The sequence below is a fragment of the Ischnura elegans genome, chromosome 5 (assembly GCF_921293095.1).
Source record: "Ischnura elegans chromosome 5, ioIscEleg1.1, whole genome shotgun sequence".
Lineage (NCBI taxonomy): Eukaryota > Metazoa > Arthropoda > Insecta > Odonata > Coenagrionidae > Ischnura > Ischnura elegans.
In genome coordinates, this window is record NC_060250.1 from 49,824,258 (window position 1) to 49,840,561 (window position 16,304).

General features: G+C 39.2%; 1 protein-coding gene across 1 annotated transcript; it reads right to left on the minus strand.

Annotated features, from left to right (window-relative positions):
- Positions 1–2,228: 2,228 nt before the first annotated feature.
- LOC124158858 (ankyrin repeat and MYND domain-containing protein 2) lies at positions 2,229–14,225 on the minus strand. Its single transcript, XM_046534236.1, has 5 exons — positions 12,908–14,225; positions 12,633–12,798; positions 12,351–12,490; positions 4,840–5,068; positions 2,229–4,407 (listed from the first exon to the last, which is right to left on the minus strand). The coding sequence occupies exons 1-5, from the start codon at positions 13,112–13,114 to the stop codon at positions 3,896–3,898; spliced, it is 1,254 nt and encodes a 417-aa protein (XP_046390192.1). The 5' UTR covers positions 13,115–14,225; the 3' UTR covers positions 2,229–3,895.
- Between the last annotated feature and the right edge of the window lie 2,079 nt (positions 14,226–16,304).

The window sequence follows — 16,304 nt, forward strand, 5'->3', positions numbered from 1 at the left end:
ATTTGAAGAGGTTATGGTGGGCCAATAAATGTAGTGTTTGGAACAATAACTTGCAAATACACCAATACTACACTGTGTTTTGTGAGACAAATGCTAAATATTCAATACTCATGTTTATAGGCACAATATAAATACTTGTAACCCGATTTTCACCGACCAAGTCTGCTTGGACCAATGCTGGAAATCATGAGACCACAGAAGGGTTCCACGTATTCAAATGTCATCTGACTAAAAAATTTTTATATGTTGATAGTGTACACCACGCTTTAATTTATCAAAATTAGATGAGTTGCAGGCACCTCATGGGAACGTTCAGAAGTAATGAGATGGATAAAAGATAAAGAATAAAACAAATTCATCAATAAAGACCTCATCATGACAGTAACTGCTCTTACTCACATTTGTTAAGAAAACCAGACGAAAATCACCATTTGTGGAAAACAGCATTGGAGATGTCACAATTATCCATGGCAGACAATAAGTTGTTGTATTACAACATATGAAAGCGAATAATACTACTTTTCTCCTCAAATAACACACAATTACCCTAAATTTCACTATCATATACTGCATCATACATTAATAACTAACTACAGTGCTTAAGTGTTCCTATTCCACTAATAATAAGGATCTATGCTGCATCAAATGAGGCATCAAAAAACAGGACTGGTTCTTGCAGAAGTTACACCTTCATTAGTTGACACAATCATTCTTTTCTGGGATTACACCAAGTTTTAATGTCTGAAAAAACACAAAATACTACGGACTTGATAACCTTCATGGTTACAAAAAAAGCTCTATCTCACATCAAACATTTAATATGTTAGCTAAGTAAACTGGAGTCAAAATTTTGATTAGACATCGGGAAGTATCTTTTTAAATGAGGAAACATTTTCAAACTAAACACAAGTAATTAACATCACCTAACAGCAGCCATAAACTTCTTATTGTTGAATATAGTAGATAGAAATAGAACATGCAACTGTGGACGTAAATAAAGGCAATGGAAATGGTACCAATATGAAAATACCAAAAGAGTTCAGAAATTTGCATGATGTTTTAATCAGAATATAATTCCTTAGAATAGTTTTAAAATAGGGTAAAAAATCACAGGACACATTGTGCATCATGTTTGCAAAAAATAGTCTTTAAGTTCCTAAGTGCTCATGGATTCACTTACTATCATAGGTTAAAAAAGAATAAACACCAACATGAATACATAAGGAATGAAAATTAATGTTAAAGCAAAACTTCATGAAAAAAATAGAAAGGTCATGCATAACAACAGCTATCAATGACAATTCACATATGAAAATGAAGAAGAAAGTGATAAAATATGGCTTCAGGACTAGATTGTTTGACAACAATAAATAGACAGAAGAGCCACAGACTGATGAAGAAGAAGACTGCACAGGACGGACAGAATTGTGCAGAGCCTATTTGAAACCCTTCAGTTGACTAAAGATAAACTGGAATGTTGTCACAAAGACAAAATGCAAGTAAATAGACTGCAACACATATTTATAAGCTAAAATTAGTAGACCTTTACCGTGTATTTGAATGAAGTGGGTAACTGATGGCAATTTTCGTATCAACTATGTCACTCCTACATAAAAACATTCACAATGCAAAATTTTTAATTTCCTTAACCCTGGTCATCACGGGATTCAGACATGAGCAATGATATTGAAAAAGCACTTCAAAATGGTAGCCACCAGTCTATTAAGCTCTTGCAATGTTAGAAAAATATGACCAGAAATGGACCCCGACTTTATCAGAATTGAGAAAAAAATTAGACATTTTGAACTAGTGAAAACAATAAATACTTCGTGACAGCTGCATTGCTCAATACTACCTCTGAACAATATCAAATTTATCCCTCACTTGGGACATTTTCAGTGCCCAAGTGGACCACCAACCCGTTTAAGCCTAAACACACACTGGCACTTAAGGCAGGTAACTGCCAAGCCAATCCATCACACATTACTTAAGACGTAAATGAAAGATCCTCACAGGTTCTTCTTAAGGCCGTTTTACACGGGGCAGGGAATTGCACAGGTTAGAGCTGCATTAATTTCTAAAATGGCATGGAATTGCGCAAATGCATGAAAAAATTAGAACGGGCTATTTTGCCGTCTCGCATCCACGCATTCTCGCATGTGTTCTAGCAATTCACCACTTTACGCGACGCAATTTTGATTGCGCCTTCGCACGTACGTCAGATTGCGTAATTCTGTGTACCGTGTAGAACGGCCTTTACAGTGTAACCGCATTAGTATAAGTATTGCCCATTGTGAGGCCCCTGCCAAAACTGGAGATTATTAGGGCACCATCCATTGACTTATGATTAACATGTAAAAAAATACTATTAAAACGGGGCCCCATCGAGTCCGTTTTGGAATAGGCCATTGCAAAAGATAGAATCTTTAGAAAACATTCACCACTGGTGCTCAGTCACCGTAATTGCTAGTGATCTGTTAGAAATGAAATTAACATGGATTGTTAAGTGTAAATTGTATGCTGTAAACTGCACTCAGGCTGCTTTACAATTAATTTTGGGGAAAACATTGCAGCATTTAAAGTTGCAAATATTTGATCTCCTTTTGTTTCCTGGACAGTCTAGAGTACATATACCATGACATGTTTAACAGATTGTTGTAACTTGCTTTGCATTATTTAATCAAAACAGCCTAAATTTCTGCCATATTATTTCTGCAATGATGCCTCAATAATATCTTTTAAAATATCTTGCATCCGAGTACCAAACTAATTCTCAATAAGAGCATTTCGAAACAAGGGCTATTTTACTAGTGTTCTTTTCTTGCTTAGTAGATTATTTCTCTCTGTTAACAATACATTGTTTCTGTAATGATGCCTCAATAATATCTTTTAAAATATTTTGCATCCGAGTGCCAAACTAATTCTCAATAAGAACATTTCGAAACAAGAGCTATTTTACTAGTGTTCTTTTTTTGCTTAGCAGATTATTTCTCTCTGTCAACAATACATCGAACCACATTAAATGATAGAAAACTATATCTGAGGTCGGAACTTATTCCTCTCCTCCTTCCCATCAATCAAAACAAATGAGATACATTATTGTAGATAGTGTCCACAAAACGTAATTACAAAAGTCATAAAAAATAACAGCAAGAGGAAATGGTAAAGGCAGGGAATAACCACAATACAATTTTGATAACTATACCATGGTTGAATTTTATGTGACACTGATTAAAATAATGAAAGTCAAGTAAATGCACTTTGCAAATAGATAAATGTAGCTTGGTGGGTTGTGCAGTAGGTTAAATACAGGCAATGCAATAATTTTTGCATGTTTTAGCATCAACACAGACCTGAAACATTGAAGGTCATTTGTTTATTAAGTACGGACATGAATTGACGCAACAACTTTCCCCTTCTTTCATCATTTATCCATAAGTTTCCAAAATGGAAGTACTCTCCCCACTTAACCAACCCGGCTCTTAAAAGGCCTTGTCACTATGTTTCAAGGACAATATTTGCTCCACTCTCAGTAAGATCATTATTTGCCATAGTGATGATGATACATTTGGGCACCAAGGGGCATTATTTTATTAAGTTTTGACTGCAATACCTCATTAAAGGCACGATGCACTTCGACATTGTTACACCACTGGCAAGTGTCCACAGTGATGTAACAAGATCGAAACACATTCTGCCATTAATGTTATTTGGAGGAACCTGACAAGGATCTTTCCTTCATGGTGGAACATTTCCACCACATCTCACCTGATACAACCAGTTTTATGACTTAAGACACCATTATCTTCTCAGTCTTGCGATAGTTAAAATTTTCAGCACAAATCAACAACAACAACAATAACACACAAACTGCTGATAGCTAGCAGTCGATGATTCACTTGCATTCCAGCTCCTCCATCTTCTTCTCCACTCCTGCCACCATTGAACCCAATGCCTCGGCCTTGCTTTCACAAGCCGTAGCAGAACCAGTTGTCACTTGGCTGGCTTCACTGGACAGTGGTGCAGGTTTGCATGTTCTCTTGTGCACAAACCAGTGAAGGCGCTGACACTCTTTGCCACAGTACAGCGCCTCCTTGCAGCGCGAGCACGCCTTGCATGCCTTGTCCCAGTCACCACATGTCTCACACACACCCTCCTTGGCACCACTGCGTACCTGGCGTCCCATCTGGTGTCCGTTGATCCCCGTGGCAATCACTGAGAGGGCTGAATCGCACCCTGATGCCTCATGAGCCAGGCAGGCCACCATCTGGCGCAACAGTGTACCCTCACGGTATGGAAAGCAGCGGATGCACTCTCGTAACAGCTTCTCCTGGTAATCAGGAACTCCACTTGCATTTGTCTGAAGCAGCTTCCTCACTAATACCTCAATAGGATCCCTGCATGCACCTGCACGAACAAACAAACTATATTCATTGACTATTTAGGGAAACACGAACGGTTAAAGGCCTTTTAAGAGGCTTTGGAGAAAATACTAATTATGAATTCATTGGGAGCACTGCGAGCCATTTTGATACCTCGACTGCACAAACGCTCAACAATCGCCTACCAAATCAAATCCGCTCATCTAGTTGCCCTAGTAGTACTATATACTAAGGGAGTGCCTGCACTTCATCAAAATAGTCACCCAGGCTCAAACTGGGTTTTGGCACAGGTACCACAAACTTTTAACAGAGCTTAACTGGACTTCAAAAAATATGACACAGAACTTACGTCTATTTAGTGTACTTTAAACAATTAATAATCAATCAGGAAGTTATTGGGCAACAGCCGGCCTGAACCATTCTTGACTGAAGAGGCGGATATGAAAACTCCTCTCACCTTCGTTTTCTCCCTTCTTGACAGGCACCTTTGGCTTACACTTCTCAATAGCATTCAGGATGAAAGACAGGTAATGGAACTTGAACGAAAGCACTTCGTTTGTCTCCTGCCCCTTCTTCATCTCCTTCTCGCTCATCAAGTCAAGGACTTTGCATGCACTAGGGATATTCTCCAGCAGTGCAGGCACCTTCTGAACACTAAGTGCCACTCTCACCGGATTAATGTTCACCTGAAACAAAACAAAACAAACGCATGAATTGGTACACACACAAATCTTAACATTAGTTTATTTTACATTATACAGTAGACCCTTGCTTCATGATGCTTAATTGTTTCTGAGGATCGATCATAAAGCAAATTACTTCACATGATGAATCAGCATTATTTCCATAATACGAATCAGTTTAAAGGAACCAGCGCATGTAAATGCTGCCACGTAAAAATGCATTTCATTAGTAATTAAGGTTGAAAATTACAGAACTTATGGCATTTGTGCTAATGCAAACAAAGGAAAAAAGCTGCTCCTTCAAGCACAATAAACGATCACATTTACCAGTACATAGGTAAAAATAATATAATTTCAGAAATATTATAAGATATTTTAAAAATATTCCCTAGCTAAAGTAATGCAAGTAAAATAATTAATTGGCCTGAAGAATGAGAGCTTTGAAGAGGACAATATTGTACAATGAAAAGTAGAACTCGCCTACAGGATAGGGAGGATCAACTTTAAGGAAAGAGGTGTGAATGTAAAAGCTGTTTTGCATGGTGAATGACCATTTGAATTAAATTCATTCGCATGGTCACTTGAAACGCCTGTTGTGCACGGCAAATGATTTCGGCGAATATTGATAAAAGAAATCAATTATAATGACATATCCGACCATTCCTGACCAAATACAGTTGTTTTGAAAGTTGCAGAAAGCAGATCGCTTTGCTTACATGAGAGCTTGAATATAATTTTATACTGATTTGACCTTTGGTGGGGCATAATGTACTAAATATGAGAGAAATATGCAATGGGTAGCAGGAAACCACTTTAAGAAATCGTTGCTGTAGTGTGCTTTGTTATTCCATAATGAAGTAGTAAGTATTTTCGCTGCAGTGCAACCATAATTATGGCTTCACAATGGTGCAGTGTAGAACATGATCTGAAGGAAACTCACTCTTCAAATAGTTATATGCAGTCTTTTCCCTTTTTATGCAGTAAATTAGAAAGTAAGTGAAAACATAACTTGCGGAAGAACAACACATTGTTACTTGATCAGAAAAATCCAACTCTAAGGAGATAATTTTTTTTTTAATTTTCGAATAGGTTCAACAAACCTATTATTAGCCTAATTATTTATACATAATTATATCATAACATTATTTTTTTTGCTTATGTCGGTATTTTCTTGTTCAATAGGGTGGTTTCCTATTATTTTTTTACTGCCTTAATCGAAAGATTATTACTCCTGGAGTACATATTTCGCGCTTTTAGATTTTTAAATGACAACATCTATTTTTCGCGATTAAATGAAAAGTAAAAATTTTCAAGCGCGCGAAAACGCGACGCTTAAGTATGAATGTCGGGAAATATCTCCGTACGTCGTATTTCTGGTTCCCCCTCCCGCCCGGTGAGGTGACCTTGAGGCGAGGCTTATCTCTGATACGTCGCAGGATGCTAGCGGATAGCTGAGTACCTTGCTGAGCGGTAGCGCTTGGCTTAAAAAAGGTTTATTAATACCTTATCAAACGAAGAAAACTTTCCGACCATAGGCAGTTTTAATAGGTGATTATTAAGACATGTTTCCCTGAGCTCTGTGCCTCATGCTTGCATTGGTAACCTCAGACGATGTATAACTCCTATCCTCTCGTGTAGAAACTAGGTCCCTGTGACGTCATGCGGAGTGGAATCGCATGGGCGCCAATCTGGCCTTTTTCAAATGAGGATAGAATTTGACCCTTGCCATTCGTCTAAACCGGTATTTCAAAACCCAAATAATTTGTGTATTATGAATACACTAATGGTGGGTAACGAATCGCAATCAATGCCTTTCGTTTTCTTTGATGAAGGAAACTACCCTATTGCCGATTTTTATTGTTTGATAAAAATTAGCTCCTCTTTGCAGTCTTCTTGTTATTTCACCAAGAAAATTCTCAACAAAACCTATATGGCTTAGTCATTGAATCCTACCAGGTTGCCAAGGGAGAGAGAATCTACTGTCAGTGTTGAGAAATTAAGTGCCAAAGCCAAGTGCCTGCGTCGAACTGTGCTATCAGTGCTCTCTGCCAATGCTCCTGTACCTGAACCATCTTAGCAGTTAACTGAAGTAAAGGATACCATTCTCGAATGTGAATGTGAGCATGTGCAGTGGTGGCACAAGTTAAAGATGCTGAAAGTAACGCACATGCTCAGACACTCATGGTAGTACAGTGAGTCCTCGTTCTACGTCACCCCGTTTAACGTCATTTTGCAATAACGTCACAAAAATTTTGAGATCGTCATTGGTTTATCACACCTTCGCTTCACGATAATGTCAAGTCTTTTAACTTTCGCGCAAGAAAACACGCGAAGCGGCAGCCATTGCAGGTTGTTTGTTTTGTGGGCGGTAATACAGTCAGTCTAAACGAAGTGTAAAACGAAGAGAAATAGCAAATGAGGGAAGATACAAAAATGGAGAAGGATTTACATCACTGCTGCTATTGTCGTCGATGAAGGCAGGAACTCGTATTTACGCCATAGTTTGCATTCCCATCGTAAAAAATGCCCCAGATATGATACACTAAAATTTTTTCGCATAGGAATTGTGAGGTCCAGGAGCCGATATTCACTTTTTACATTGTTTCTTATAGGATATTATGTCTCGATTAACGTCATTTCGTTTATCGTCACATTTGTCAGGAACGGTAAGTGACGTTAAACGAGGACTCACTGTAGTTTCCACTCTTTCTCAGGAATACTGCCAAAGAACTATTTTGTGTTTTCACTAGCAAACTTTCGTTTTTACATGCAAAATTCATGCATTTTCAGGGAAATTTAAAAATAAAAATTGTGAAAAATTTTCTTTGTGCTAAAATTTGATTGTTGATTTTTCCTTTTATGCCAATACAGAACATGAAAACATTTTTATGAGTTGCGTGGCACTCTTTGAATTAAAAACTTGGACAGTTGGAAAAGCTGACTAGGAAAGACTCAAAAATTTACCTGACATCAGAACCATAAAATGCCTGTGATGGGTGTGGTCGTTTTTGGACTAGCAAAAATTGTTATTAATAAGTGAAAGGTAAAAGCAAGTACATGGTTATTCTCAAAAAATATAATGACAAAAGTAATTAATTGTGAATTTGTAGTGAATTTGTTAGAACTTTAGAAACTAGGTTAGCTTTCTAATTAAATGTCTGTATACGTTGAGTAAAACCTCACATCATTCACGATGAAGCTAAGGTACTCATTGTCAGTAGAAAATGGTGTATTGGCTTGAAAAGTCAGTAACCTATCATTAGATTCCCAGTGCATGTTATTATTTTACAAGGCACAATATAACACCTCAGTTGTAATGTAATAGAATTGATTTCATCAAAGTGGAGACCCCAAAATATTAGTGGAGTTGACATGGGATTACCATTCTAGTGTAGTGTGGAATAGTGATAGCTCTTTTTGTGGAGTTGCCTCACCACTCACAGCACACTCCAGAAAGCCGCTCGCACAGTGCGAGTGAGCAAATCGCTTCTGGGTTGAGGGGACAGGGGAAGAGGGGAGTGGAAAAAAGGGAAGAGGGGAAGGTGGTAAGGAGGATTTCTGAACGAACATTTAAAATGCAACATTTCCTATATCACAATTTGAAAAATTGTATTCAAATCAATCACATATCGCATAGTCACAATGTTTAACAGGTGATATAACTGAGGAACCATTTCTGCCAATACATTATATCTTTCATGGAAGACTGAAAATGTATTCCATCTCCCGTGCTTAGAGATGGCCACTATTAAAAAAATTCTGCTGTAACAAAATATTCTCTCCGAAACTACATGATCATGCTAAAAAGTCATTATAAATGTCCTTGATTATTCTTAGTTGTTTGTGTTGAAAAAAATTTTCATTTTGGTACCGTTTTATTTTCATAAATTTGCCGAAAATTTTTACATGAGCATCTTCCACCATTTTTCTTTCACGATGCATGGAACATACAGGAGAGAGAATTACGACAAGGATTATATGAGATTCTTTAGAGTAATACCCAGAAAATTAATCACGAGAATCTTTCAAGTGGCGTGAAAAGGTGAGCAGTAGGCTACCTGCGAAAAGTGCCATGTGCTCCCTTTGACCTGCCAAACGAGCGATGAGTCTCACACAGAAAATGTTTGTGGGAGGTGTCTTGTGCGCATGGAGTCCAACTCCCAACACACACACATTGTGCTGAGGGAGTCGTGAGCACCGAAGTCTTGACTTTGCCTCGCACAAATCCAGCGCACATTGTGCGCGAAGGGAGTCATGAGCACGTGAAGCCAACTTCTACCGCTCACGGCTCCAACACATTCAGTGTGCGTGGAGGGAGTCGTTTGCGGAGGGTAGGGAGTCGTGTGTAGCCTGCGGAGGGGAGGGAGTCACAACTCACCAAATAAGACTGTCTCGCCTCACAGCTCTATCTGCTGAGTCACTCATTTAACCACTCAAGCGCTGCGGGCATTTAATTAAATCCCATCTCAGTGACCGGATGAGATTTAAATGACTTCGCCTGTTTGGCATACTATCATTCAGTAATTTACATTTTTCATAATATATGATCAGTATCGTTGAAAATTTTTGTAAACTTGTGTAATATAATGTGCTACTAAATAATAATTTTTCGAGCGATTTAAAAAAATATTTGTTGCTTTATGTATCTCCTTCTATGACCTAATGAATAAATTTTCAATTTTGAAATATTTTTATTTGGCTTTGAATAAGCTACGAGTTCTCTAACATTCCATGCATTTAAAAAATACAATTACATGATGTAATTTAGTTATTTGGGGTTGAAAATTTCATAACAGATTGGATACTTTCGATAGGATTACCCGTTGCGCCTACTTGAAAATTTACCACTCCGCCCACTTCTCTGACTTTATTCCACTATTACCGTATCATTTCATATAGGTAATCACGTGCTAATGATTCAAACGTCAGTATGTGAATATTCAAATGATTTACCTTAGAAAATCTGCTTTGTATGACATGATATGAAGCAATCCAAACATAATCCCACTGCACATTTTTCACACCAGTACATGCAGTCTCTTCATTTCCCATATTAGGCACAAACTGCACACCTCCTTTGAGACTTTGATTTCTTCCCAGCTGCAGGAATTGTCTTTAGGAAATGTATATTTCTGTGAGTCTTGGTACAAAATTGTGTATAGAGTGACGGCCATATCCAAACAGTTCGTATGACGTTGGATATTTCAAAAATATTAAATCGACCAATGGCACGCGAAATGATAAGTCAAATTTTTATAAATGTTTTTCCTATGAACAACATATGAATTTAGGACTGCCGCATTCAATAGTCTCCTAAATAACTTCATACACCACTTGTAATGGCGTTTTCTTTCCATTAGGTACGGATGCAATAATAGGTCCTTGAAATTCACCCCACCAATGAATTTACTATAACCTAACACACTTTCAAGTCTCTTTTTTGTCTTTCAATACTATTCCCATTTCGTAGGATCCCCAATTATAAAAAAATACCACACACAGGAAGTACACCCGATGAGAATTTCAACACACTGCCTGAAAGCGCACCACACAGCATGAATGACTCTAGTGGACTGAAGCTCGTGGTTTAGAAGCTCCCTCAAGAGACGAGAAAATATCACAAAGTGGTCCTGGTATACGCAGACTGTTTAGATGGAATCTTATCTTCCTTGATTACTGTCCAGAAGGAAAAGAAAAAAATAAATGCAGAGCGAAGCACATGGCCCCTTCGCTTAGGACGCTAAGGACTTACGAGGCGGACCATACACACTTGGAGTTCAAGGTGACGACAAACAAGGAGAATACGGAGAGAAGGCATTGAGCTTAGAAGATACCGTATCTCAAGCTTAAGTTGTTGACCCTTGTTGACGTCTCTCAAGCAGAATAGGCGGAAGTTTTCATGATAGAACAGTTGAAGGAAGGCGTTGAGTTTTTGGACCGAAGTCGTCAACGCGCTGGTTTAAAACGAAATTTTATCGAAGCGTTTTAAAATATTCTTGAAGGCATAAAGCCGCTATGAATATTTTATTGGAGAGGGATAACATTTCTTCAAAAGATAGAGTAATTAGTTTTCATTTAACATACAATATCTGGCTTAGAAAAATTATTATATGCGGTAGGTCAGGAAGCATACTGGGTCCGCATGACGGCAGCATACGAAATTTAAAGGGCTCGTACTGGGTACGCATGACGGCATTGAGGGGTTCAACTGACTCACTCGCACGGTGCCCATCACTAGTGTGGAACTACATTCCTCCCCAATGGACTTTCCAGTAAATAACTCTACAGAATAGCTAAATTTAGTTTATAGCACAGGCCCTCAGTATTTATTACTTACTAAGTTTATTCCTGCCTTATTGAAAGTTATTGAAGAATAAAAAAAAAAACTCATGAAGTACACTAGTAAATTTACAACAGCTATCATTTCAACAGGGAGGACGACACAGAAATAAAGGAGATAATACTTCAATGAAAATGAACCATAATTACATATTTACTGATTATTTTGTAGGTCTTTGATGCTACAGAGAAAACAGTTTAAGCTAAAACACACTTAATTCACTAGTAGAAAATAATAGATTCACATGTTCCTCAGTTCACTCCATAGCTTCAATAACCTCTGAGATCTCAAATATTGGCCGACTCAGCTCTCTCTCCATTATGGTTTCTCAAAACTCCTATGACTTAACCTCTTCAAGGTTTTCTTAGCATATACTTCCATACTTAAAACTGGAATTAAATTACATTTTGCTTCCCCAATAATCCCATCTATAGAATCTGCAGCCGTAACACCATCCTCAGTTCCTCAAAAAAAGAGGTCCACTAGAAAACTACGATAGAAACTAGAATGCCCAGCGGAATACCATCAAATTAGAATTTCGAGTACAAAGCGGACCGCAACTGGAGAGATGTGATACTGGAAATGCTTCCGTTCTCCTTCATTTCGAACTTTAACCTCACATTTTACTTCCATCTTGGGGGGCTATTTCCGGCGGCATTCTTCTTCTGACTAACGTGTTAATGTCGGAAAGGTCTACTTAATACGGTTTCGCTAACAAAAAAAGGAATCGGCTCTTAAGTGGCTCATGCATTCTCACAAGTTCCGTTTCGTAAAATTCTAACCGCGTGGACTTCAACGCACAGGTTAATGTTCCATGTAAAAAAACCTTAAGGTGTTAAAACCAGGAAACACACCGTTAACATTGTCAAGAACAAGAACGTACAAACCCAATAGAAGTGGAACTAGATTGTATACAATAAGAATAAGATAAAACATTGTATTCACCTGCATTACTAACTTATGGAGAGGAGAAGACATTATGGGAAGAAGTTTGGGTTCCGTCTCCAAATCATGGGGTTGCGTGTAGTAATCAATGACAGATTGAGGCACGAAGTTATTGATCACCGCCACGCACGAATGGTTACCTGGAATGACAAATCAATTACGTACGTATGGCTATGAACGAGCCATGGTTCCAAACCATCAGCATACGTTCGCAAGGAAACGACAGGGGTCTTCAACACGAGAGGCGTGAAAAAAAGAGAAAGAGACGAAATATGTGATTACCAACAAAAGCGGCCATTTGAGAAGCCGTTCGGCCTACGCTGTTGGTCGTATGGGTTTTAGCTCCTGCAGCCAAAAGCATATGACAAACTTCCACATTGCCGGAAAGAGCAGCGAAGTGAAGAGCCGTGTATGCACTTTCATGCTTCCCAGCGTTAACATCCGCACCCTTCAAAATAAGATTTAAGTTTGAAGTATATTATTGACATCAATTCCCCTTGAGGGAGATACAATGATTCGTACACTTCAAATCCAATTAAGTTCCTTTCAGTACTCACCCGATCTAGCAACATTTGGACATATTCCTTGTTACCCTTGTAGCACACATGCTGCAATGGTGTCATCCCATTTTCATCCACGCAGTTGATATCTATTTCATTAAGTAAAAGTATATTTTTCACTCCTTCAACGTCCCCTGCGGCCAGTTTTTCAAACAAGGCTTTTTCCATATTCGAGCCCTCAGTGGATGCCTTTTCAGACGCCATGTTTAACTCCGTAAAAGCCTTCAACTTCACCAACGCCACAGCTGCCCCATGCGGATAAAATTAAATTTAACTGCTGAAATCTGAATAACAGGAAGCGAACCTAATTAAATTTTGGGCCCATTTCGTCCGATTGTCAAAAATGTCCGCAGCGCCGCGATAAGTACAGCGTGATCCACATTTTCCTAAATATTTAGCGATAGGGTATTCGCAATCGTGATTAATAGCAATTAAAGTGTTAATCTTGAATGTCACGAAACCAAAACATAAATATCGGTAAAAAAGCCCAGTTACAGCCTACTTCTCTGTTCATTTCGGATCGCTTTGCCTGCCAGCGATTTCAGTTGCACTCCTGTAAACGCATTTAAATTCGCGGTGAATGACAACACCTCTAAAGAGGATCCTTTTTCGTATTATTCGTTTTATGGGCCCTCACGCTTACAGCGACAAAGCGGCGTATTTCCTACTAACAAAATTCGCGCGAATCTTATAAATCTTGCAATAAAAGCTTGCATGAAAAGCTTCAAAAATAAACTTCTTCGTCATGAGTGAGGGGAGATAGGGGGGAGCCCATCGCCAAGCCTTCACTTTGTTTATAATAATCACCGTTAAATTTGAAATAGTTTTGTTCAACACACACTTTCAGTAGAGAAATAAAAGCCATTGTAATATTTGTGTCTGTTCCAGTATCTCTTAGAACTTTCTCGGCAACATTCACTGCTTCTAATGCTGGGATACTAGTGAAAAGATTCACTACGTCAAATGACACTAATCGGTATTTTTTGGCTGGAGGAGATCTCTTAAGTAGACGGTCACAGAAGTCTTTAGTATTTTTCATTCCAAATTTTGGCTGGAAATTAGTGGCTCCCCCCTATCTCCCCTTTTGGCCGATCTGTTTATGGACAACTTGGAACAAAACTTGTTTAATTGCGGCTCTGTGTGCACCAACATTTATTGCTGGTTCCGATATGTGGATGATGTGTTTGCCATTTGGACTGGTACGGATAGACAATTGGACAATTTCCTAACAATTCTTAATTCACAACACTAAAACGTGAAATTCACTTGCGAAAAGGAAAAAGATGGAAAACTAAACTTCCTTGATGTGACAGTGTATAAAAAGAACGATAATTTCGAATTTGAAATTTTCCGTAAAGCCACCGCAAACGACCAGGTCATCCCCTCAGACTCCTGACATCACATTTCTCAAAAACTGTCCGTATATCACTACCTTCTCAACAGGTCATTGAATATCCCCCTATCCAAGGACGCTTACAACAAAGAGCTTGAAACAATTAAAACAATAGCCATCTCAAACGGGTACAATGTGAACTCAATTGAAAAGATGCTCCTCAAGAAACGTTCCGTCAAAGCTCAAAAGTTACTGAATTGGATGGATGAGGCAGATACTTTGTGGAGATCCATTATGAGATATGAAGTGAAACACTTTGCACTTTCCACATAAAAAATTTATTACACTAGAGTCGACATGTTTCGCTGCACTGCAGCATTATCAAGACTAACCCAAGAAATTAACCATACCAATATATATACACAAATTGCACACTCGCAACATTTGAGAAATGGGGGTGGAAGGTGGGGTGGAAAGGAGGGTCGGGAATTTTAAACTGACCGTTGGTCTGGGGTGAGGTAGGGGAGGGGGGGAAGGTGACTGTTTTCAGGTGCTCGGAGGAGGGATTAGCTATAGCTAATGGTTTCACGGCTGCTATGATAGACAACATGGTAGCGAAAAAGAAAAAAGAAATTTCCCTTAGACAGATATATTCGTTGGAACCTAGGGAAGCTCAACGCTGGAGAAAAATAAATTATATTGGTAGTGCTTCCCTAAGAGTAGGTAAATTTCTTAATCACCTTGGCATCAAACCAGCCTTCCACAATAGAAAAAACCTAAAATATTTGCTTCCCAGTGTAAAAGACCGAGTGGATATTAGGGACCAAAGTGGAATTTATAGGCTAAAGTGTGGGGATTGTATGGCGTCATACATTGGACAGACGGGGAGAAGTCTGAAGGTCAGAGCAGAAGAGCATAAGAGGGACTTTGAAAACAGGGAAGGAAAATCCCAGTTCGCGGCTCACCTCCTAGAAGATGGACACCGGGCTGACTTCATCCCAGAAATGCTGCAACGGGTTAATAAGGGGAAAAAAATGGATATTTGGGAACAATTGTACATCGTGTCTGCCATTAGTAGGAAAGATGTTATTACTAATGACCATGTTTTTCCCTTCCATTCTCCGATCCTTGACCTCCCTCAGCTAATTGGGGAAAAAACCCTCCGAGCACCTGAAAACAGTCACCTTCCCCCCCTCCCCTACCTCACCCCAGACCAACGGTCAGTTTAAAATTCCCGACCCTCCTTTCCACCCCACCTTCCACCCCCATTTCTCAAATGTTGCGAGTGTGCAATTTGTGTATATTGTAGCGATACGGACCGGAGCCGGCCCGACGCATCATGTTTTAACATCGCGGCTGGGGGGGTTACGTCTGCGCGCACACTCACAATTTTAGCATTTTTTTGTTTAAGGAGTTCTATACTAGATTTATGTAAAGGGTTTATTATTTGTGTTTATTGTAGTATATTTTTTTATGTATGTGAAATTGTGTGAGTGTGGATTTCCGGGAGAGGCGACGCAGTGGTTCTCTCCCGGAATGCGTTTGAAAACCCGCCTTTCGGCCGGGGAAATAGAGGGCGTTGTGGTGCACCAGAGGTGATTGTGGGTAGTGCAGAGTTTATAAAAGGGAGAGACGAGAAGGATAGCTCTCTCTCTCCTACGGTCTGACACGAGATAAGTCAAATAGTGGCGTTCAGTGACAAGCAGCAGCAGCCAAGCTACGGCACGTGGTGGAGGCAGATACGAGGACAGCTCTTCAGGGGTGGCGAGAACATCGGATAAAGGAAGTAAGCTTGGAAATTACCAAAGCCCGAATAGATCCTTTTGTGTCCAGATTGTTCCCCCCTTTGAAAGTCCCAAGTGTACTCCCCACAATAAGGCCCTAGTGAATTTACTGTTGGCTGGTCTTAGTCACGGCCCTGCAAGACTTAAGTGCAGCACGTGGTGAAGCTTGAGCATAATATCTGAATGTTAGTGTCACTTGGCGGATCATTGAGCCCGACTTCAAGACGGGTGGCCACTTGAACAGACTAACGCCCAATTTATACTTGCTTTGCACGGA